Source organism: Geotrypetes seraphini, chromosome 12, assembly GCF_902459505.1.
Source record: "Geotrypetes seraphini chromosome 12, aGeoSer1.1, whole genome shotgun sequence".
In the NCBI taxonomy this organism is placed as follows: domain Eukaryota; kingdom Metazoa; phylum Chordata; class Amphibia; order Gymnophiona; family Dermophiidae; genus Geotrypetes; species Geotrypetes seraphini.
Window position 1 is genome coordinate 102,125,992 of NC_047095.1, and position 22,498 is coordinate 102,148,489.

At 43.7% G+C, this 22,498-nt stretch overlaps 1 protein-coding gene across 1 annotated transcript in view; it reads left to right on the plus strand.

The window, feature by feature from the left end:
- LOC117346192 (vomeronasal type-2 receptor 26-like) overlaps window positions 1-22,217 on the plus strand; it is a 49,495-nt gene extending 27,278 nt beyond the window's left edge. Inside the window, exons 3-5 of the mRNA XM_033915595.1 lie at window positions 4,336-4,563; window positions 12,208-12,334; window positions 21,322-22,217. Of these exons, the coding sequence (XP_033771486.1) occupies window positions 4,336-4,563; window positions 12,208-12,334; window positions 21,322-22,217 (1,251 nt within the window). The remainder of the gene's footprint in view (window positions 1-4,335; window positions 4,564-12,207; window positions 12,335-21,321) is intronic.
- The last annotated feature ends 281 nt before the right edge of the window (window positions 22,218-22,498 follow it).

Sequence of the window (22,498 nt, forward strand, 5' to 3'; positions counted from 1 at the left end):
TAGAGAATTGGGTTCACTAAGTAGATGCGGTAGCTAAGCATATCGTGGCAAGGGATTTCCCTGCTTGGATAAGTTTAGCGGCCACCCATCCTGCCCTAATGAATGCATCTTGAGCAATGCCCAATCCCTCCTGCCGGAACCCCCTACCCCCTGTGGATCACCAGCAGGAGGGATGCCAAATCCCTCTTGCTGTAACTCCCCTCCACTAAATCCCCTCCTACCTCCATCTCCACCCTCCTCTCACCCCCCTAACCTGTTATGATGGATGTCATGACAGGTCTTCCCTCCATAAGAATGAAGTGGGCATGCACCTTCCAGATGTGGTTGGAGCTTGTAAAGGCTTTCTAAAACCCAGACAAACTGCCAAGTTTTAGAAAGTCCGTCTGGTAGCCCAGACAGTCCTCTAAAAAGAGGACATGTACAGGTTTTCCCAGACAACTAGTAACCCTAGCTTCAATATCTGATGGCTTTGGAAAAACAGTAAAAATGGCCATAAGGGCCTTGAATCCCCATGGACCTGCAGCTACTCACAAACAACATTTGGCTTCCTGGTGGTGGGGATTCTCTTTCTCAGTGTAGTTGTGCTACCCAGAAGCTCACACTTGTTTACTGTGTTCACCCATGGAAACAGATGCTGCACTTGTAGATCTCTATGTTGAATTGCATGGATATTTAAGTTTTTAAAGCCTTCCAAACTGGAAGGTAAAGACTGATGTTTAAGATCCCCCAGGGCTCAACTATCCCCAAAAATTGGACCTGGTGCCTAGGTTTTGCAGTCTAAATATGTGCAACTTGGTTGGGATGCAGAAATGAAACCAATATCCAAGGTAGCCTTGGTATTCTTCCCACCCCAGCTAATTTAAAGCAGCAAATCTAACACAAACAGACAGGTACACACTGCACTCCCTCCCAGACTGAAGTGAAAGTAACAGAAGAATTGCTGCCTGTAAAGCTTCCTCTTGCACTGCTAAAGCAGCAGTAGATAAAGCTCTGACCTGACTCACAGCTGTTCTTTACTCCAGTTCTGACCAGCTCTGGGCTTATATTGCAGGTGGGTGGATGTGAGAGGTTCAAATAATTATAACTGAATGGTATTAGTAGTCAGTATACAATAGAAATCAATACTTCACTTATATGAAACTATCTATATTCTGTCACTCATTCTTTTGTCCTTCTCTTCGTCTTACTAGTAGCTTCGAAAAAGTGCGAATCCACTTTCATAATGATCCACTATGTACAAATTTATAAGTTACAACTTTTCTAAAGGTTTTTCTTTTTTCATTCTTTCTATTTTTTCTTATTTTTATTTTTCTACGTCTTATCAGTTTTTCCAAATCTTATTTGAAAATTGTTCGCGTCCATGTTTCAAGCAGACACTCATTTGTTCTATGATTCTTAAGGTATGTGTTTTAAAAGGTTTTCTATTTAGCATCTTTATCATTAATTTTTTTCAGGCTCATTGGGTGTTATGTTGTTCACATGTTTTTCATATAATTTTTATTGGTGCCTACTTTTAATTCTTTGCACAAGTTGGGATTCATGTTCTTTCAGTCATAGAAGATACAAGTTATATGATATATGGCTCTTGTTCATATTCTGGTTTTTAGATGCATTCTTTATGGTTAATGTTCATATTTATGTTTTTACGTCATGTTTATTCATTTCTAAGTTCACTTTGTGTTTTTATTGTATATACATATATTTTTAATTGGTGCCTATATTTTATTTTTTTGCATTAGTTGTTATTTATGCATTTTACTGTTTGGGATGTCATTTAGCATATTTTATATGAGATGTCATTCAGCATATTTTATATGGGTTGTTTTTAACTATATTTTTGTTTTTAATTATACTTTGGATTAAATATCTATTTAATGTTAAATTGGTTTGTTGTATTTTGCTCATTGCTATCACTGTACCTGTTTTTTATTAAAAAAAAAATTTATCTATTGAATATGTATTTATATGCATTTATGTTAATGTATTTTCTGCTGTCTCAATCTGTCTTATTTTTCTATTTATAAGTACATCAAGTTATTTATACTATTTATGTGTATATTTGTAGACTCCTGATGCAGGACTGTTGGCCGAAACATGTATGTGTCGAGTCTTTGAATCATTGATTGTACCATGATGATATTGGAAGAATAAAAGATTTGTACATCTACAGATAAGTTTGTGGACACTATTTCAGTGCACATCATTCTTTATTGGACAATTCCATTCTCCTTATCTTTGGTATACATTCGGACTACATCTACGCTGACAGTGAATGTCGATGAGACTATAAGCGTAGTACTCCTTAACTCTGAGGCCTTTTCCTGCATAAACAGTGTGATTAAAAAAATGCTTAAAAAATGCTCAACGCATGACTAATCAACTGGTTTAAGACGAGTATAAGAATGAGTGACAGGATATAGATCATTTCATATGAGTGGAGTATTGATTTCTGTTGGATGTGAGAGGTGACAGCTGGATGTCTTTGTGCCATGGAATGAGAAAGTGAAGCTATGAACAGGGTGGGAAGAGTGGATGCGAATGGTAAGAGCTGCATTGTGCCACTGGTGAAAGAGTATAGAAAAAGCTCTGTTGGGATGTGTGTGTGCTAGAGGGTGTGAGAGAGAGTGCTATTGGGTTGTATTTGCTGGGGACAGAATGTAGCTACAGGATAACCTGGGCTTGGCCATTTTTGCCTCAGGCCCACACCACAGCAGATGGCCTGACTTAGGGTTATCTGATGTCCGGATTTCCCTGGACATGTCCAATCCAATCCAATCCTTGACTTAATATACTGATTCATTCCTTGTAAAAAGGCTCTACTCGGTTAACAAATTTTCTTAAGTACAACTAGGTAGATAATTTCTATCCTACACTTATCTTATCTTCTCTCACATCAAGCAGCTCTGTGGGGTAAAGACCTAGAACAATTACTCGCACCTACTACCTATAGGGAATTCAGAAAACGTCTAAAAACACATCTGTTCCTGAAATACTTAGGAAACCAACCTATACAATCGCAGCCCTCAACAAATGATCTCTAGAACTATCAGTCACCAAGTCTAGACTTTGTTGATTCCACTCTATCTGTAACTTCTTTAATCATTGTAAACCACATAGAACTTAACAGTCCTGCAGTATATATAAAAACTGTTATTATTATTATTATTAAAATGGAAGAACCAACCAGAGATTTTTAAAATAAATATGTTTTTAATATTTTTCAAAAGGTTGTTATTTGACAGAGTAACCTTTTGAGGACATGTCCGGGGGTTCGGATGGGTCCGGGGGTCCGTATGGCTTTTCAAAACCTGGCCTCATTACCGCAAGGATGTGCTGAGACTTAAGTTGGTCCAGCGAATGGCCACCCGGATGGTCTCAGAACTCAATGATCTCCCGTATGAGGAACGGCTGGATAAATTGCGGCTATACTCACTTGAAGAATGCAGAGAGAAGGGAGACATGATCGAGACGTTCAAATATCTCACGGGCCATATCAAGGTAGAAGAAGATATCTTCTTTCTCAAAGGTCCAACGGCAACAAGAGGGCATCCGTGGAAAATCAGGGGTGGGAAACTGCACGGTGACACCAGGAAATACTTTTTCACTGAAAGAGTGGTTGATCGCTGGAAAAGTCTTCCACTTCAGGTGATCGAGGCAAGCAGCATGCCTGATTTTAAGATGAAATGGGATCTTGCTGACTTAGGATGGTTTTTGGACATTTCAAAGTTTTGATTATGCCTCTCATAATGTATCTGAATTTCAAGAATACATTTCACAAAGCTCATCATAAGAGACTCTACAGGCAGTTAAAATGCCATGGGACAGAAGGCTGTTGTGACTGAAAGCTGGTTAAAGGATAGAAAAGAAAGAATAGGGTTAAATGATGATATTTTAAAAGTAGAAAGGTAAATAGAGGAATTCCTCAGGAATCTGAACAGGGACTGGTGCTTTTTAACATATTTATAAATGATTGGGAAATGGGAACATGAGTGAGGTGATCAAAAGTGCCAATGACACAACATTTTTCAACATTGTCGAATTGAATGCAGATTGTGAGAAACTGTAGGAGGACCTTATGAGTCTGGAAGGCAGAACAGTTAAAATTCAATGTGGACATGTACCAAATGGTGCAAATAGGGAAGAATAACCCAAACGATACTAAGTTCAACATTAGAAGTCATCACCCAGAAAAGGAATTAGGTATCATTGTGTTTTTAATGTGTGCTCTTGTGAGTGAACAGACTGGCAAATTATAATTATTCTTAAACAAATACATAGATAAAAGGGAAATTGGTAGTTCCAGGCATTCCTGAAAATGTGTCCATTATTTTTTAGCTTCATCGTTATCTGAAGAATGTACACTTTAAGAACGTGCTTGGTGAAGACATCTTTTTTGATGAGAATGGAGATCTACCTATTGAATACAGTATTACTAATCTGATCTTTCTGCCAAATGGAACAGTGCAACATGAAGTTGTTGGAAGTTATAAACCTTATGCTGCCCCTGGGAAGGATTTCACCATCAATGAAAACATGATAGTGTGGGAGGCTGCATTTACTCAGGTGAGAGTGATGAAACATTATGTAAGATGCCTCATAATACAAAAGGTATTGCTTGTTGTGATAAAACAAATAGTAGTTGCTTTGCTTCATTATTGGCCATTGTTGGTTTTGCTAAATCCTAGGTGGTTACATTTGGGGGGTGCTAGAGTCAGTGTAGACATTGACTCAATCATGAGTTGAATTTGCAGTGATTATGTCAGTGATTGTGTCAGGTCTGCGGTCCATCTGGCAGTTTCTGGGCCACTTGGCTGAAGGAGAAGTCAGGCAGGAAGAAGGCATGGGCATGTGGACAAGGCCCAGGCCTACCAAGGCATAGAATGGACTGTAAGCATTGCCGCATTCATGTGAATTGATATGGGTATTTTATTTATTTATATCCTGCCTTTCCCACGGCGAGTCACAGAGTACATACACAAACAGAATCACATACAGTACAACAAACTGAACATCAATATAACATAATAGTAATAATATAAAGCCTCTGAAAATTATAAAGAGGCTACCAGTGCCTCACATCAAAAAAGTATAAATCAAGACCCATATTTCATCTTAAAGAAGAGATGTTTCTTCAACAATTTCTTAAAACTACTCAAACTTGATTGCTGTCGTAAATATCCTGGAAGCTTATTCCATTCCCAAGGACCTACACATAAGTGCAACATATGCTGTGGTTCATATGACAGAATGCTATCCATCAAATGTTTCGGAGCCTTATTGTGTATACAAATATGCACCATAATCAACAATTTATAAACCAATACAAAGATATACAGTATAGCAATCTGTCACATGATCACTCTTTCTTAATCGAAACAGAGTTCAAATGATCGTGTTCTGAGCTACCTGCAGTGCACTCAGTGCTGATGCAGGTATACCCAGAAGCACCAAATTGCAGTAGTATAAGCATGATAATACCACACTCTGCAAGACAGTCCTAAACATAGAGGCAGACAAATATGGGTGCAAACTGTTCAACAGACGCAATGTTAAAAATACCTTTTTTTACCACTGAACATTCATGCCCTCTGAACATCAGGTAATAATCTAGTAAGACCCCTAAATATTTTACCCTGGTGGATATTACAAAAGTAGTGTCTAATAGGTCAATTTTATCAGGAAGAGCATATTCCAATGAACAAATAAAACATATAACCTTCATTTTCTGAACACTCAATTTCAATCTGTTACAATTTATCCAACTATTAATCTCTATTATCACCCTCTACAGCTGTTGAACAGCCTTTCCAAAGACCCCATCGATAGGGACCATAAACTGGACATCATCCGCATACAGCCGATTCGAGACCTGCACAGATCACAGCAGTCTACAAAGGGGCATGAGTTAGAAATTAAATAAAACAGCTGACAGGGCTGAGCCCTGCGAAACACCCATCGTAACTTTCTGCCATTGGGACACTGTACCATGCACTAAGACTTCTTGCTGCCTAATCTGCAAGTAGGCAGAAAACCATTTTAGAACTACTCCTCCAGTTTCACAACCTTTCAGCCTACCGAGTAAAATAATATGACCCAGCGTGTCAAACACAGTCGACACATCAAAACATAGTGCCAGATACTCCCTCCTATTGTCCAGACCACTTTGTACTTCATCCAGCAATGACACCAATAGGGTCTCAGTGCTGTGATGCTTCTGAAAAGTGTACTGGCAATCATGTAAAATTCCATTGTCCTGGAGATACTTATCCAGCTGCAAATACAAAAGTCTCTCCAGAACCTTTCCCAAAAAGGGCAGTGAAGCTACAGGCCATCAGGCCATTCTCCTTCAATTCAACATATCCGCAGCCTTTGACTCAGTCAATCATCAACTACTCCTCACAAAACTCTCTAAGATAGGTGCAACAGATTGGTTCACAGACTTCCTCATGAACAGAGAATACACCGTCAAAAAAGACAACGTTTACTCCAACACCTGGAGGGCCTTCTGTGGAGTTCTGCAGGGATCACCGCTCTCACCTATTCTTTTCAATCTGTTCATGAGCTCACTTGGAGACATCCAACTTGACGATGAGAGCATAATGTTATATGTGGATGACATCTTACTTCTCGTACCAGAGGCTGAAAATCAAGCTAACAATCGCAAGAAAATCTCTGATAATATAGAAAAAATCCAAGCATGGGCAACCACTCAAAAACTAAAACTAAATGCCGCCAAAACTAAGGTCCTCTATTTCCACAATGCCTAACAAACAGTGCCAATAAGCATCACGCTCCAATCAGGCAGCATACTTACTGTAGAAAAAAAACCTCAAAAATTCTAGGCTGTATACTAGACTCCACATTATCCATGGAACCCCCAAGTATTCCATCTTCAAAAGAAAGCCCTCTTCACCATGAAACAACTAAGACTCATCAGGCCATACTTCCACCAGCAACACTTTGCCATCATTGTCCAGATGATGATTCTATCCCACCCTCATCTACAAAATTCAACTTATTCAAAACACTGCAGTAAGACTCATCTACGGTCTGAAAAAATGTGACTCCATCTCAACCCACCACAAAAAAACTCCACTGGCTACCCATCACAGCCTGTTTAAAATTAAAAATAGCCAGCATCATGCATCGCATCATCTATGGCAACTCAGCAGTCCCACTCATCAAACTTAACTGACGCATGGTCTAGCTCACGCAGAATTCTCAACAGGATCCAGCTTAACCTCCCCTCGACAAAAAATCTCAAATACAAAAGAATCTTCTAATCCATATTCACCTTCCTCAGAGTCAAAATTTGGAACGATCTCACAGAGAGCATAAGAATGGAAACCAACCATATTCTATTCTGAAAGAAACTGAAAACTTCACTCTTTGACAGTTAACTCTTCTAAGATCATCTTAAGCACCTGACTTTAATTCACTTAAGCTTTCTGTTTCCTGTCCCCCTCCACTCCTCCACCCTAACCCTTTCCAATTCCTTTCTTCAAGTTACCTAGAGCCTGTTTAGGTATGCGTGACACACAAATACTAGATTAGATTAGATTAGAAATTACTGATCACATTATTTCCAAGTTTCTTATCTTTTACTAAAGGTTTTATGGTTGCAACTTTCAATACCTTTGGTACCTCACCCTCTTGCAACATCAAGTTCATCATTAGTGTCACACTCGGTGCAACCCTAGTGCCCAAACTCTTCAACTCTTGTACTGGACAAATGTCACCAGTGGAAATTGTTGGGTGTTAAGCAGCTATGATCTCACCAACAGTCGCTAACTCCACCTGTTCAAATGTATCCCACCCTCCAACCACTCCAAAATCCACAATGACATCATTGAAGATGTTGCTTGTGCATGTGTAGATGCAGATGCAGGAGGCCAAGACTGAGGCTTAAACTTACAAGGAAGCACCCGCACTGCTCCCAATGCTCGAAGAGCTCCTATGAGTGTCGAGAGCAAGGCGGAGCATTCAGTGCAGCTCCCTGCGCTAAAAACTGCTATTGTTGTTTAGTAAAGGAGCCCATAGAGTCTGCAGGTATAATTTGGCTCTCAGTGCATGAGTGTGGTTCAGTAAGATTAGAATGCTGCTCTGCAATTTTGTGAGAGTTGTGAGCGGACTACTGGGCACGATGGACCACTGGTCTGACCCAACAGTGGCAATTCTTCTGTTAGTTCATTTTAATTGACTGTTTAATAAATTCAGTTTTCATTAATCACTAAAAATAGTAATTTTTACAGATGTTTTAGTATCTAACTCCACTGAGGATAAAGGAAACTAATTTCAATTGTGTCCACCCTCTTTGTCTGAGGTAAAGGTAACATAGCTCCTGTCTGTGAGAGACTTTAAGACTGCTTCCCTGAGTTTAAATGTAGATGTGTCAGGCATTATTGGAAACTGAAAAGAGTGTCCTGGCTATAACCATTTGTTTTAAAAGAATCACAGATTACTTATTTGAGTGAATCTGAAAGAAACACATTTAAAACTTAGGCCCTCTTCTATCAGAGGTGATAGGACGAGGTTAGTTTCTTTAATAAGTACTTCACTTTCATTTAGAGTATTGTTGTTTGGGGTCCTTTTACAAAGGTGTGATAGGATAAAGAGAGCCATGAAGTTTGCTATCCTAAGAATTTGGAGGGAACCCACTGACCACTCAAGCAACTGCTTCTTCCAAACATCAGACTGACAAGCATGCATCTGCAATCACATATCCAGACATTCTTTAATCCATCTCTCTGGTGCCACGTTGTCCTGAGCTCCACATCCCCAATCTCCCAGAGAGAGAGAGTGCAGCTGTATTCTAAAGAGAACATCAAGTCAGGAAGTGAAAGAGATGTTGTACATCCAGTTTACAATATCAGTGGTGCAGCTGATAAGAGAAACCCATACTATCTAAAGAAGAAAGACCTTAATAGCTTGAGAAGTCTTGGTCTCATCAAGTCCAATGCTGAGCTTTTGATGTCTAGGCTCAAGCAGTGGAACTTGGATGAAAGTGTGAAAGTCACAGATCAGAAAAGTGTCACCAAGCTTTTTCTATCTTCTTTATCCATCAAGATGGCCTCTGTTTCTGCAACAATGTGACCAGTCTGTTTGAGGCAATTGGAATCACCTGTAATTCAAAAGAGTGATGCTTCTTTATTGACAGCTCATACAGTTCCTGTATAGCTGGAACTGCCATAGAGCAGAAGAGACTCTGGTGCTAGAGAGTGGAGAGAACACTGTTGGTGGGGTAGGTAGGAGTGTAGATGGTACATAGTGTAACCAGGGTTAAAGAGGATCTGGAAGGAAATAACTGTGTTTTTTTTCTTATTTTGAGAGGTTTAGTTTGTATGGTTTGTATTGGTGCAGTTTTGAGGTTTTCTGTTGCTGATCTCTTGCACAGGTCTGCTGTCCTCATGCAGAGATCAGCATCAGCTGCTTGAACATTCTAACTATCAGATTTGACAGTGTTGAGGGTGACTTGGTTCTGTGAGGGGGTGTTTTGGTTTGTGTGGCTCTTGTGAAGGTAATTATATTTGATTTTATTGAATTTTGAATAAGAATTGTAAGTGGTGGTTGAAGTTGGTTTGATTCATAGATTCTGGTAATTTCCAAGGTTGAAATATTTCTTTCTGGCGGATGTGAAGAATTGTTTTATCTGTGAGACTATTGGGTGTTAGAAATAGTCTGTGAGAGTTCTGTGTAATGTCATGAGGGAATATTGGTGAAAAAAATTTGATAAACTGTTTTGGAAGTTTAATTTCTTCTGAAAAATTTATTGAGACTTTGGGTTTTATTTGTGTTTTGAGATATAGGAAATTTGAGTGATTTTAAAAATAGGAAATTCTGGGGAGGGAAAAGTATAGGGAACATCAATTATCTATTTTTTTTCCTAGCTTAGAAAATATATTTAGGCAATTTGGGGTTATTAGATTAGGATAGAGTTTTCCCTTATTGATTTGATATCGGGGCAAGAGGGACCTCAAGCCCTATTGCCCCAGCAAACCGCGGCACCCCCGAGGATATCGGGGCAAGAGGGAGCCCAAGCCCTCTTGCCACACCGACTCCCCGACTACATCGGGGCAAGAGGGAGCCCAAGCCCTTTTGCCCTGTGGCACCCCCGACTCTCCGACAACATCGGGGCAAGAGGGAGCCCAAGCCCTCTTGCCCCACCGATCATGTCCCCCCCGACTCGTTCGGGCCAGGAGAAAGACCAAGCCCTCCTGGCCCAGCTGATCCTGCCCCCCCTGACTTGTTCGAGCCAGGAGGGAGCCCAAGCCCTCCTGGCCCAGCCGATCCTGCCCCCCCGACTCGTTCGGGCCAGGAGGAAGTCCTCTTCCCCCACCCCCCACTACATTATGGGCAGGAGGGATCCCAGGCCCTCCTGCCCTCAACGAACCCCCCGACCCGTGACCCCCCAGCCGACCCCACGACCCCCCCACTCCCACCCCCCTTCCCCGTACCTTAAGGTAAGTTGGCCGGCAGGCAGTCCCCCGACGAATGGGGCTGGATTGGCCCAGCCTAACCAAAGCCCCGCCTACTGGTGGGGCTTAAGGCGCCTGGGCCAATCAGAATAGGACCGGGAGCCTTAGGTTCCTCCTGTGGGCGGGGCCTTAGGCACATGGCCTGGGTTGGGCCCATATGCCTAAGGCCCCACCCACAGGAGGGACCTAAGGCTCCCGGGCCTAGGCGCCTTAGGCCCCACCAGTAGGCGGTGCTTTGGTTAGGCTGGGCCAAGCCGGCCCCATTCGTCAGAGGACTGCCGGATGGACAGACGGGTTTGGCATCCGTCTGTCCGGCCAACTTACCTTAAGGTACGGGGAAGGGAGGTGGGGGTGGGGGGGTCGTGGGGTCGGCCGGGGGGTCACGGGTCGGCTGGGAGGGAGGCCGATCGGGGGTTCTGGGGGGCGGACATTGGGGGAGGGGGGTTCGTCGAGGGCAGGAGGGCCTAGGATCCCTCCTGCCCATAATGTAGTGGGGGGGTGGGGTAGAGGATCAGCTGGGCCAGGAGGGCTTGGGCTCCCTCCTGGCCTGAACGAGTCGGGGGGGTCAGGATCGGCTGGCCAGGAGTGCTTGGGCTCCCTCCTGGCCCGAATGAGTTGGGAGGGGGCAGGATCGGCTGGGCCAGGAGGGCTTGGGCTCCCTCCTGGCCCAAACGAGTCGGGGGGGGGCACGATTGGTGGGGCAAGAGAGCTTGGGCTCCCTCTTGCCCTGATGTTGTCAGGGGTCGCGGCTATCGCAGGGCAAGAGGGCTTGGGCTCCCTCTTGCCCTGATCTAATCGGGGGTGTTGCGGTTAGCTGGGGCAAGAGGGCTTGAGCTCCCTCTTGCCCCGATGTTGTTTGGGGGGGAGTGATGTATCGTGGCAGGAGAGATGCCTCATCCCCTACCGTGATGCCATCACTCTACCCGAACTGCTGCGGGTCGCGGCAGTTTGTGTAGAAGAATAATGGCATCGTGGTAGGGGAGATGAGGCATCTCTCCTGCCACGATGGTTAGGTTGCTGGGCCGCTGAACTGATGGCGCCAGCGGCCATCAGCTCAGCGGCCCATTTTTCGGCACTTAGACCTGGTTTTCTTTCGTCTAAGTGAAAAAGGTCTAAGTGCCGACTAAACTGTTCTGGTTATACCTGTTGTACGCCTAGGTGTAGGTCGGCCCACCTCCCGCCCACCACCCGCCCTTTCCCCTCCTCTAAACACACCTCTTTTCTCTATGTGCGTCTAGAGGCAGGGGAAAGGCTTAAGCTCTTTTTAGATACGTCTAAAAACCAGCTTTGGTTATGGGTACTTGGACGATCAGGCTTTTTGATCATCCAAGTAGCCATTTAGGACACTTTTTAGACGTTTTTTTATTTTGATTATTACCCCCATAGTATTTCTCAGGAAGAGGAAGGGATAGTACAAGGCATGGATGTGTACACTGAATAAGCCATGTCCTTAACTGTATTCAGTTTCTTGATTTTATATTTCTGTCTTAAACAACTCCCCACAGAAATGGCTTCTTTTTAACTAGTTAAATATAACTTCCTACAATTTATGTATTCAGTCAGTAAAATATGGCTACATTAGATAGAATCTTCTGAAAACAAATTTCTAAAGGGCAATTTGTGATATCTGAAGAAAAGATCTGAATGATAGGACAGACAAGCAATACTACATTTGAAAATCTACAGTCATCTGTCACTTGAAGACAGAATTTGTTTTTTTCTCAACCCTCAGACACCTCCAGAATCCAGATGCAGTCAGAGTTGTGCTCCCGGCTATAGGAAATTAACAAAAGAAGGAAAGCCTGTCTGCTGCTATGACTGTATTCCCTGTCCAAGTGGAGAAATCTCCAATGAAACTGGTGAGTGATGTGAAGCCCATGAGGTTCATGCTGGCAGGTTATTCAGAATGATGTCTGCTCTTTGAGATTTAGAAGAAACCAATAAAATATATACTGAAAAAAAGACCAATGGACCATCCAGTCCAGCAATTTGGCCCAGAATCTTTAAAGGACACCTGACTTAATTATTAAGAAAGCTAATTGGTGCCAATAATAAGCAACCAGCACCATCTTCAAGTAAGTGCCTAGTCCAAGGCACCTATAGGGAGCGGATCGTGGGTGTGTTTGGCATGAAGGCTTCTGTTTTGGACTTAGGTGCCTAAATTTGGTACTGGTATCTAGACCAAGAAAACCCTGGAATAAATAGGGTCAATTAAGGTTAGGATGCTTATTGGCTCCTAAGTCCACTTTAGGCACCGCTAGGCATATGTCTGTAAATGGTGCCTAACTTAAAATTGACATGTGCTATGTATTGTGTTTTTCAATGCCTATGTTATAGGTGCTGTTTATAGAATGGGGGCCTTTATCTTCCACAGTGATCAGTTTTGTTATTTAGAAGAACCCGATAGATCTTAATAGGAAGGTCCATGCTTTATTGGTAAGATTCAGAAGTATACTATATAGTGGATGAGTACCCTAGTATTTAGTACAGCAGCCTGAGAATCTGGGGGAATAGGGTTGAATTCCCACTACAGCCCCTTGTGACTCTAGGCAAGTCACTTAACTCTCCATTGCCCCAGGTCCAAAATACAAACTGTATGTGTATATAATATGAATTCCACTTGGATTTTAACTACAGAAAGGTGATATATCAAGTTCTATTTCCTATCCCTACTTGAGTCTACTTGCATAGATACTCCTGGCAGAATTATGCACAAGATGTTTGAAAATCGTTCCTGCCTTTTTGTTTCTCAGGTTCCAACCTCCTGAGTTCCTTCTCTCACTTCAACTGCAGTTCTATCTCCCTCTAAATCTTGCCCCTCTCTTACTTGCACCCTGAATCCCCTCTTTGGCTCCCTTGGTCTGGTATCTCCTTCTTCTTCTTTTCACTGGCGAAGAATATTTTCTTCCTTTCCCATCCCCTTAATGATCTTGGTCATCCTCTCTATTTCTCTGTACCATATCCCCACCTCCACTTGCAGGTTTAGCATCCATGTACCCTCTACCCACCCACCACCTCTCTTGCAATCTGAATCTTTTCTACTCCCCATGGCCTGGCATATCTCCCTTTCTCTATGGTAAAGAATCTATTCATTTTCAACCCCTTTACTGGAGTTTGTTTCCTTCTCACCCCTTTCTTCCTCTACCTATGGTGTTAATTAATACCACATGTGCTTTAGACTGGTTAGGAAGATAACGTGTCTCAAACTAAGATATAACAGGAATTAAATATAGTTATGAATGAAAATTATGAATGAATGCTTAGCCAAGCAAATATGACTGAAGTATGTGATTGTGTGACTGTATTGAACAAAATAATGGGTTTTGAAAAAACATATGATATATATTTGCAACCTAAAGAAATCCTAAAGCAACATCTGGAAAAAATTAGAGTCAGACACTGTGTGTGAGACTGTCAGCTCAGGGAGAACCAGCCCCTCCTCCTCCAGGCTAAGGCTTCTGTGTGCAGATCCATAACCTGTCAGTTTAGGGAGAGCTTCTCTTTTCCTCTAAGGCTGAGAACTTTTCAGCATCTTTTTAACAAATAATGTTCTTAATATACTTTTGTGAAAATTATGATTTATATTCTGAAACTTGAATATAAGCAAACAAATGTACTTTTCTAAAACTTTTTCTTTGTCTAACTTTTAAACACCTCCTTTGTTAATTGTTATTGGTTGAGAGACTGATGATGTCACAATGAGCCAAAAGTATATAATAGAGGGTCATGAGATCCTGAGGTGAGCTCGTTATCAGAAAGCCAGCATTTTGGCAACTATAACGATCTCCCACTAATGTAATGGCTAATGCATTTATGCTGTATTCTTTTGGTATGTCATGATTGAAGATTTAAAAAAACAATAAACTTACTGGTAACTTTACATTAGTGAAATTTTGAATTTTTTATTATTTTTCAAACTTTGAGCTTTCAAGAGGCATCATGTCCCTTGCTCAAGCTTAAAGAGCAGTTGTAGCAACTTCTCCCTGCTCTCTTGGCACCGAACCTTCCAGTCCCGGTCCGGTCTCAGCCACCGATACCGCCCGTGGAACAGCCCCTATTGTCGGCTTCCACTCTGTCGGTACCGGTCCATTCGGCTTCCTCAACTTCCATGCCGGTTCTGGCACCGGAACCGAGAGCTCTACATCAGGCTGTTCAAACTTCGGCACCATTGCAGTCCTTGGCCTCTCCCGGTGATGCTTCATTGCGGTCTGGCAAGTCGGTGCGTAAAACCCGACACCTTGAGCCCTCGACACCGGACTCACGGGATCAAGGTTCTCAAATTAGAGATCCTGACTTCTGGGGCGACTCTGAAGAGCCACTATTCTCTAAGGGTGAGGTTTCCTCTGGTGAGGAGGATCCCTCTATCCATGATCCATCTTCTAAACAAGACCATTCCTCCTTTACCGTTTTTCTAAAGGAGATGTGCGAGTCTCTTTCAATTCCCTTGCAGGCTGAGTCCAAAAAATCCAAGGCATTCCTTGATGCGTTGGACTTCGATCAGCCTCCAAGGGAATTTCTGAAGTTGCCCCTCCATGATATTTTGCGGGAGACTTTCTATAAAAATCTAGAAACTCCCTTAACCATCCCAGGGGCTCCTCGCAAGTTGGATTTCTTATATAAGGTCATCCCCATTCCTGGTTTTGATAAACCCCAGCTCCAGCACGAGTCATTATTGGTGGAGTCTACTCTCAAAAAGTCTGCGGGAGCTAGTGTTTATGCCTCAGTCCCTCCTGGCAGAGAAGGAAAAGCCATGGACAAATTTGGCAAGAGGTTATACCAAAATGCTATGTTGGCAAATAGATTGGGTAATTATGCATTTCATTTCTCTTTTTATTTGAAGCACCTGATTCAGAACTTAGCTTCTTTTGAGAAATACTTACCTGACCGTAAATGATCTGCTTTCAGTCATTGTTCTTCCTCCCTTCTCCAGCTTCGAAAGTTCATGGTACGTTCGATCTACGATACATTTGAACTTACCTCACGAGCTACAGCGATATCTGTTGCCATGCATCGCCTGGCATGGCTGAGAGTCTCGGAGCTTGATGTCAACCATCAGGATCGCCTGGCTAATGCTCCGTGCCTAGGGGATGAACTTTTTGGTGACTCTCTTGATTCCACCACTCAGAAATTGTCGGCGCATGAGACTCACTGGGACACTCTTCTCAAAACCAAGAAGAAGACTCCACCTGCCCGGCCCTTTCGGCAACAATCAGCCTATCAACGCCGTTATGCTGCTAGGCCCTTACCATTGGCCCAGCAGCAATCTCGACGTCAGCATCAGCAGCAACGTCAACCACCTCGTGCGCAACAGCAACAACCGGTAAAACCTCCTCCACCACAGAAGTCCACTCAACCCTTTTGACTTCTTTCTCCAGGGCCTAGCCAGTATTCTACAATCTGCCCATTTGCCTCAACCCATAGGAGGGCGTCTTTCTCTTTTCCTCAGCCGTTGGGAGACTATCACTTCAGATCAGTGGATTCTCTATATCCTTCGCCACGGCTATTCTCTCAATTTTCAGACTCTTCCCACCTGCAGTCTTCCAAAAGAGTCTGCTTCGCACACTCCTCAGTCCTCCCTCCTCCTTCAGGAGGTCCAATCCCTTCTTCTTCTGAACACCATAGAGGAAGTTCCTCTAGATCAGAAGAGGCAGGGATTCTACTCCCGCTATTTTCTGGTCCCCAAAAAAAACGGAGACCTCAGACCCATACTAGATCTTCGCGATCTCAACAAATGCTTGGTCAAAGAAAAATTCGAAATGCTCTCTCTGGCCATTCTTTACCCGCTTCTCATTCAGGGCGACTGGCTATGCTCCCTCGATCTCAAGGAGGCATACACTCACATTCCGATCAATTTGGCCTCCAGACAGTACCTCCGCTTCATGATCAATTGCTGTCACTACCAGTACAAGGTGTTACCCTTCGGCCTTGCCTCCTCTCCCAGGGTATTCACAAAGTGTCTCATTGTGGTGGCCGCTTTTCTCCGCTCTCACCATCTTCATGTCTTCCCCTACCTGGATGACTGGTTAATCAAGGCCCCTTCCTCTCAGGCAGTGCTTCATGCCACCAACCAGACCATCCTCTTTCTCCAACTTCTGGGGTTCGAGATCAATCTGCCCAAATCACATCTCATCCCCACTCAGAGACTTCAGTTCATAGGAGCGATCCTGGACACGCTCCAAATGAGGGCGTTTCTTCCATCCAACCGCCTTCAGACTCTTCAACATCTTTGTCAGCAGGTGCTTCCACAGCTCTCCATCTCTGCCAAGCAAATGATGATACTCTTGGGTCACATGGCCTCCACAGTTCATGTCACCCCTTCGCACGTCTTCACCTGCACACTCCTCAATGGACCCTAGCTACCCAGTGGTCCCAAGCAATGGATCCTTGCTCTCGGCACATATCTGTGACATCATCTCTTTGTCAATCTCTGCAATGGTGATTGAAATCTTACAATCTCACCAGAGGCCTCCTCTTCCATCTACCTCCTCATCATCTGGTCATCACCACCGACGCCTCCCCCTATGCCTGGGGAGCTCACTTGAACGAATTCCAAACTCAGGGTCTTTGGACTGCCCAGGAAAGGAAACATCACATCAATTTCCTGGAACTTCGGGCGATGTTTTATGCCCTCAAGGCTTTCCAGCATCTCCTCTTTCCTCAGGTTCTGCTACTTTGCACAGACAATCTAATTGCCATGTACTACATTAACAAACAGGGTAGGACGGCCTCTCGCCTGTTGTGTCAGGAGGCCCAAAAGATTTGGTCTTGGGCGACAGCTCACCATTTATTCCTGAAGGCTGTATACATTCAGGGAGAGCAGAATTCCTTAGCAGACAATCTCAGCAGAATTCTCCAACCCCACGAATGGACTCTCGAACCCATGACTCTCCAATCCATTTTCGCTCAATGGGGAAATCCTCAAGTAGACCTTTTTGCAGCTCCTCACAATCATCAGCTGCCCCACTTTTGCTCCAGACTCTACTCCCCTCACCGTCTGGCACCAGATGCGTTTCTCCTGGATTGCACCAATCTCTTCCTTTACGCATTTCCTCCTCTACCTCTCATGTGCGGACCTTGTTCAAGCTCAAGAGGGAACAAGCCACCATGATTCTCATCGCTCCACGGTGGCCCAGGCAACATTGGTTCTCCCTTCTACTTCAACTCAGTTCCAGGGAGCCCATACTTCTACCTTTGTTTCCTTCTCTGCTTACTCAGCATCAACAGTCCCTGCTTCATCCCAACCTCCAATCTCTGCACCTGACAGCTTGGTATCTATTGGGCTGACCTCGGCTCATTCCCTTCTCTCTCAGCCTGTCCGCTCTATTCTTGATGCTTCCAGGAAGCCGGCCACTCTTCAATGCTATCAACAGAAGTGGACCCGGTTTTCTTCCTGGTGCCTTTTGCATCATCATGATCCAACTTCGCTAGCAGTAGAACTAGTGTTGGATTATCTCCTTTCTTTGTCTGACTCTGGACTCAAATCTACTTCTATCAGAGTCCACCTCAGTGCCATTACTGCTTTTCATGAGCCAGTTCACGGAAAACCTCTTACTTTGGTTTCCAGATTCATGCGGGGTCTTTTTAATGTGAAACCACCTCTCAAGCCCCCTCCTGTAGTCTGGGATCTTAATGTGGTTCTTTCCGCCTTAATGAAGCCTCCTTTTGAACCTTTGGCCATGACTCCTTTCAAATTTCTCTCTTGGAAAGTGGTCTTCCTTATTGCTATCACCTCTGCCAGGAGGGTCAGTGAGTTGCATGCACTAGTTGCTGATCCACCTTTCACAGTCTTTCATCATGACAAGTTGGTTCTGCGTACACATCCAAAGTTTCTCCCTAAGATTGTCTCTGATTTTCATCTTACCCAATCCATTGTCCTGCCTGTTTTCTTTCCGAAACCTCATTCTCATCCTGGAGAACAGGCTTTGCATACTTTGGACTGTAAGCGTGCTTTAGTTTACTATCTAGAGCGTACTAAGCCTCACAGATCATCTCCCCAGCTCTTTCTGTCCTTTGATCCTAATAGCATGGGACATCCTGTTTCTAAATGTACGTTGTCCAATTTGCTTGCTGCTTGCATCTCATTCTGTTATGCTCAGACCGGACTGACACTGGAAGGTTCTGTCACGGCCCATAGGGTTAGAGCTATGGCAGCATCTGTAGCTTTCCTCCGCTCCACTCCTATTCAGGAAATCTGCAAGGCTGCTACTTGGTCCTCAGTTCATACTTTCACATCTCATTATTGTCTGGATGCATTCTCAAGACGGGATGAACACTTCGGCCAATCTGTTTTACAAAATTTGTTTTCCTAATGGCCAACCTCCCCTCCATCCCTCTTTTTTTTGTTAGCTTAGAGGTCACCCATCAGTCAAGAATATGCTGCCTGCTTGTCCTGGGATAAAGCACAGTTACTTACCGTAACAGGTGTTATCCAGGGACAGCAGGCAGATATTCTTGCGTCCCACCCACCTCCCCGGGTTGGCTTCTTAGCTGGCTTATCCTAACTGGGGACCACGCGCCTCCGTCGGGCAGGAAGGCACTCGCGCACGCGTGGTGTGGCCTAACTAGAACTTTCTAAGTTCTTAGAGTGCAATCACTCTAAAATTGTCCGTACCGGGGCTCCGTCGGTGCCGTCACCCATCAGTCAAGAATATCTGCCTGCTGTCCCTGGATAACACCTGTTACGGTAAGTAACTGTGCTTTATCTCCTTAGCTCTTACTCAACAAACTACCTCATAGGAGGACGGAAGTGCAACCTTTTGACTGACAGCTCTACCCTCCAGTGGGTTTGGAAGACAGGCCTAAGCGCATGGGGTGTGGGAGGCGGTGATGATTTGTATTTAGAAAACCACAGCATGGTGGTTCCTTTGCATAACTGCTTAATGGCTCTGACCCTCCCCCAGCATCCTGGAACATACCTGGTGGGCTAGTGGGCTTTCAAGGCAGGAGCGATCTTCCTACGCTCATGCCCCATGCAGATCACCCAAACAAAATGGCTGCTGTGAGTTCCTGTAGTCTCTTGAGGCTCAGGAAGGTGGATAAAAACCAGCCCAGCAGAAGGTGCCAGAGGACCGGACCAGAAGTTAGAACAGAGCTCAGCCCAGATCCAGTCCTGGTGAGGAGTTAATGTAAATAGAGGAAACTGAACTCTCCACTCAGTCAACCTGGCCTACTACTGATGAATGCATGGAAGTATGTGAAACAGTACATGCAAATGGTGAACCAGGAAAAATTCTTCACTATTTGAAATTGGCTATTTCCTAGATGTGTTTATCCTCAGTGTGCCTATCATTTTGAACCATTTTTAGAAAATAAAAGTCCAAATGAAAAACATACTAAAACCAGGAGTGGGCCAGCATTCTTAGTAGACTGGTCACACAGACATCCCAACAGAGCAGTGGAGCACCCTAGTAAATTTCAAATACTGCCTTTTTTAAAATGGAAAATATTAGAGATTGTCGCCTGGCCGTCTCCGCTAAGAACACTGCGGTGACCCACCACCAGGCGGCACTCAATACTAGGCCTGCCTCTCAATAGGGAGAAGGCCCTACAGGCAGTGCTGGCTAATAAGGTTTGCCAAAGCACTTTTACAAACCACCCAGAAAAGCTCACAGAAGTAACTAAGGCAAGGTTTAATTGTTGAAAACAAAAGTAGACATTTATTATGCAGTCTTTGCAAATCAAACAAGTTTTCCAACAAGACAAAATCAGTCTCAAAAAGAGCAAAACAGAAAAAAGGTAAAACAAAAAAATATTAAGTGCACAAGAGAAAAATAACAGCGGCATACTTCACAGCCGATGGTTTTTCAAACCCCCCACCACCACCGCCACCACTGTACCTTTTAAACCCCCCCCCCCCAGCTTTGTGGTTAAGTCCTGGCTTCTTTGGGCAGCAGCAGCATTTAAAATTCGCTGCTGATGCCGGCTTTAGGCCTTCCTCTCTGGCGGGTCCTGCCTACTTCATGTTTTCATGAAGACAGGACCCGCCAGAGAGGAAGACCTGAAGCCGGCAACAGCAATTAATTATAAATGCTGCTGCTGCCCGATAAAGTTGAAGGAGGAAAGGGAGCAGAGGGGGAGAGAATGGTAGGGCATAGAGGTAAGGATGAAAATATGGGGGAGGGAGGAAAATGCTGCACAGGGAAGTGGGGTGGGAGGGAAATGCTGCAGCACAGGGAAATGGAGGGGCAGAAAAAGGAAGGGAGGCATACTGCTGGGCAGGGAGAGCAGGAAAAAGGGGTTGACGGACAGGGGAAGAGGTGCTGATGGACAGGGGGGCAGAAAAATGAAAGCAGGCCTACTGCTGGACAGGGGGAGCAGGAAGGAGGTGATGATTGGCAGGGGGAGGTAAAACAAAGGGAGAAGGGCTGCTGCTGGATAAGGTGAGCAGTGATGGGGTGGTAGAGGACACAGGGGAGGTAAAAGGAAGGGAGAATGGACAGCGGGAGCAGGCAAGGGGTGGTGGTGGACAGGCAAGGGAAAAGAAAGAAAGACAGAAATACAGAAAGCGGCTAAGGAGAGAGAAAAAAAAATAAAGACAGACACACACACATATATTCTAGCACCCGTTAATGTAACTGGCTTATAAGACTAGTTAGTATAAAATATAATATAGTATTTTATAAGAGCTGTGATTGTTGAGAGGATTGTGAAGTTTCATCACAGAGTTTAATAAGATATCTCCCCAGTTGGTTGTAGCATTATATTCTATGGACATGTAAGCATTTAGTACATGCTAATATTTAGCGCATGCTAAAACATCTTACGCGCCTTAGTAAAAGGACCCCTTAGTTACTCTCCTACACTGATATCAACTTTGAAATGATAACAAAATATTCTTTCTTCGTAGATATGGACAACTGTATGAAATGCCCAGAGGAACAATGGCCCAATGAAAAAAGAGATGTCTGTGTCCCAAAAATGATAAGCTTCTTATCCCATGAAGAACCTTTGGGAATCATTTTGACACTTATCAGCATTTTCTTCTTTCTCATCACTGCTGTCATTCTAGGAATCTTCATAAAGTACCAAGACACTCCCATTGTGAGATCCAACAACCGGAATCTAACCTACATTCTCTTAGTCTCTCTCATGTTCTGCTTCCTCAGCTCATTGATATTCATAGGCCATCCTGATGAAGTGACTTGTGTTCTCCGACAGACTGTCTTTGGAATAACTTTCTCCATCTCTCTCTCCTCTGTCCTGGCAAAAACAATCACTGTGGTCATGGCATTCCAGGCCACCAAGCCTGGAAGTAAGCTCCGGAAATGGATGGGTTCCAGGGTCTCATACTCTATAGTCTTTTCCTGTTCCCTTCTTCAAGTTCTCCTGTGCCTTGTCTGGTTGGGTACCACTACTCCATTCCCACATCAAAACATTCATTCAGAAATTGGAATAATATTAATTGAATGCAATGAAGGGTCAGCAATTGCATTTTACTGTGTTCTGGGCTATCTTGGATTTTTGGCTGGTATAAGCTTTATTGTAGCTTTTCTAGCAAGAAATCTACCTGGTAGTTTTAATGAGGCCAAACATATCACCTTCAGCATGCTGATGTTCTGCAGTGTCTGGGTTTCTTTCATCCCAACATACTTGAGCACCAGGGGAAAGTATATGGTAGCAGTGGAGATATTTGCTATTCTGGCCTCTAGTTCTGGAATTCTGGGATGTATCTTAATCCCAAAATGTCATATTATTCTGTTAAGACCTGATAAAAACAACAGGAAATACATAATAACAAAATAAATTGACTTAAACTTCCTTCAGTGGGAAAAAATCAAGAATAATATTATCTCCAAAGTTTGCAAGTTCTACATTACATTGATCTGATATTCAAAGCTAACTATATATTCAGTGGCCTCAAGAGGGCTGAACAAGGATAGACTGGGAAATTATTCTGATAGTGCTAATATTGAGGCACTCTCTAAATAGCATCCAAAAACCAGCCTAAGTCAGCACCTGGATGATCATAAATGAAAGATGTCCAAGTGCCGATAATCGAAATGGGTTTTGGACGTGTTTACAAA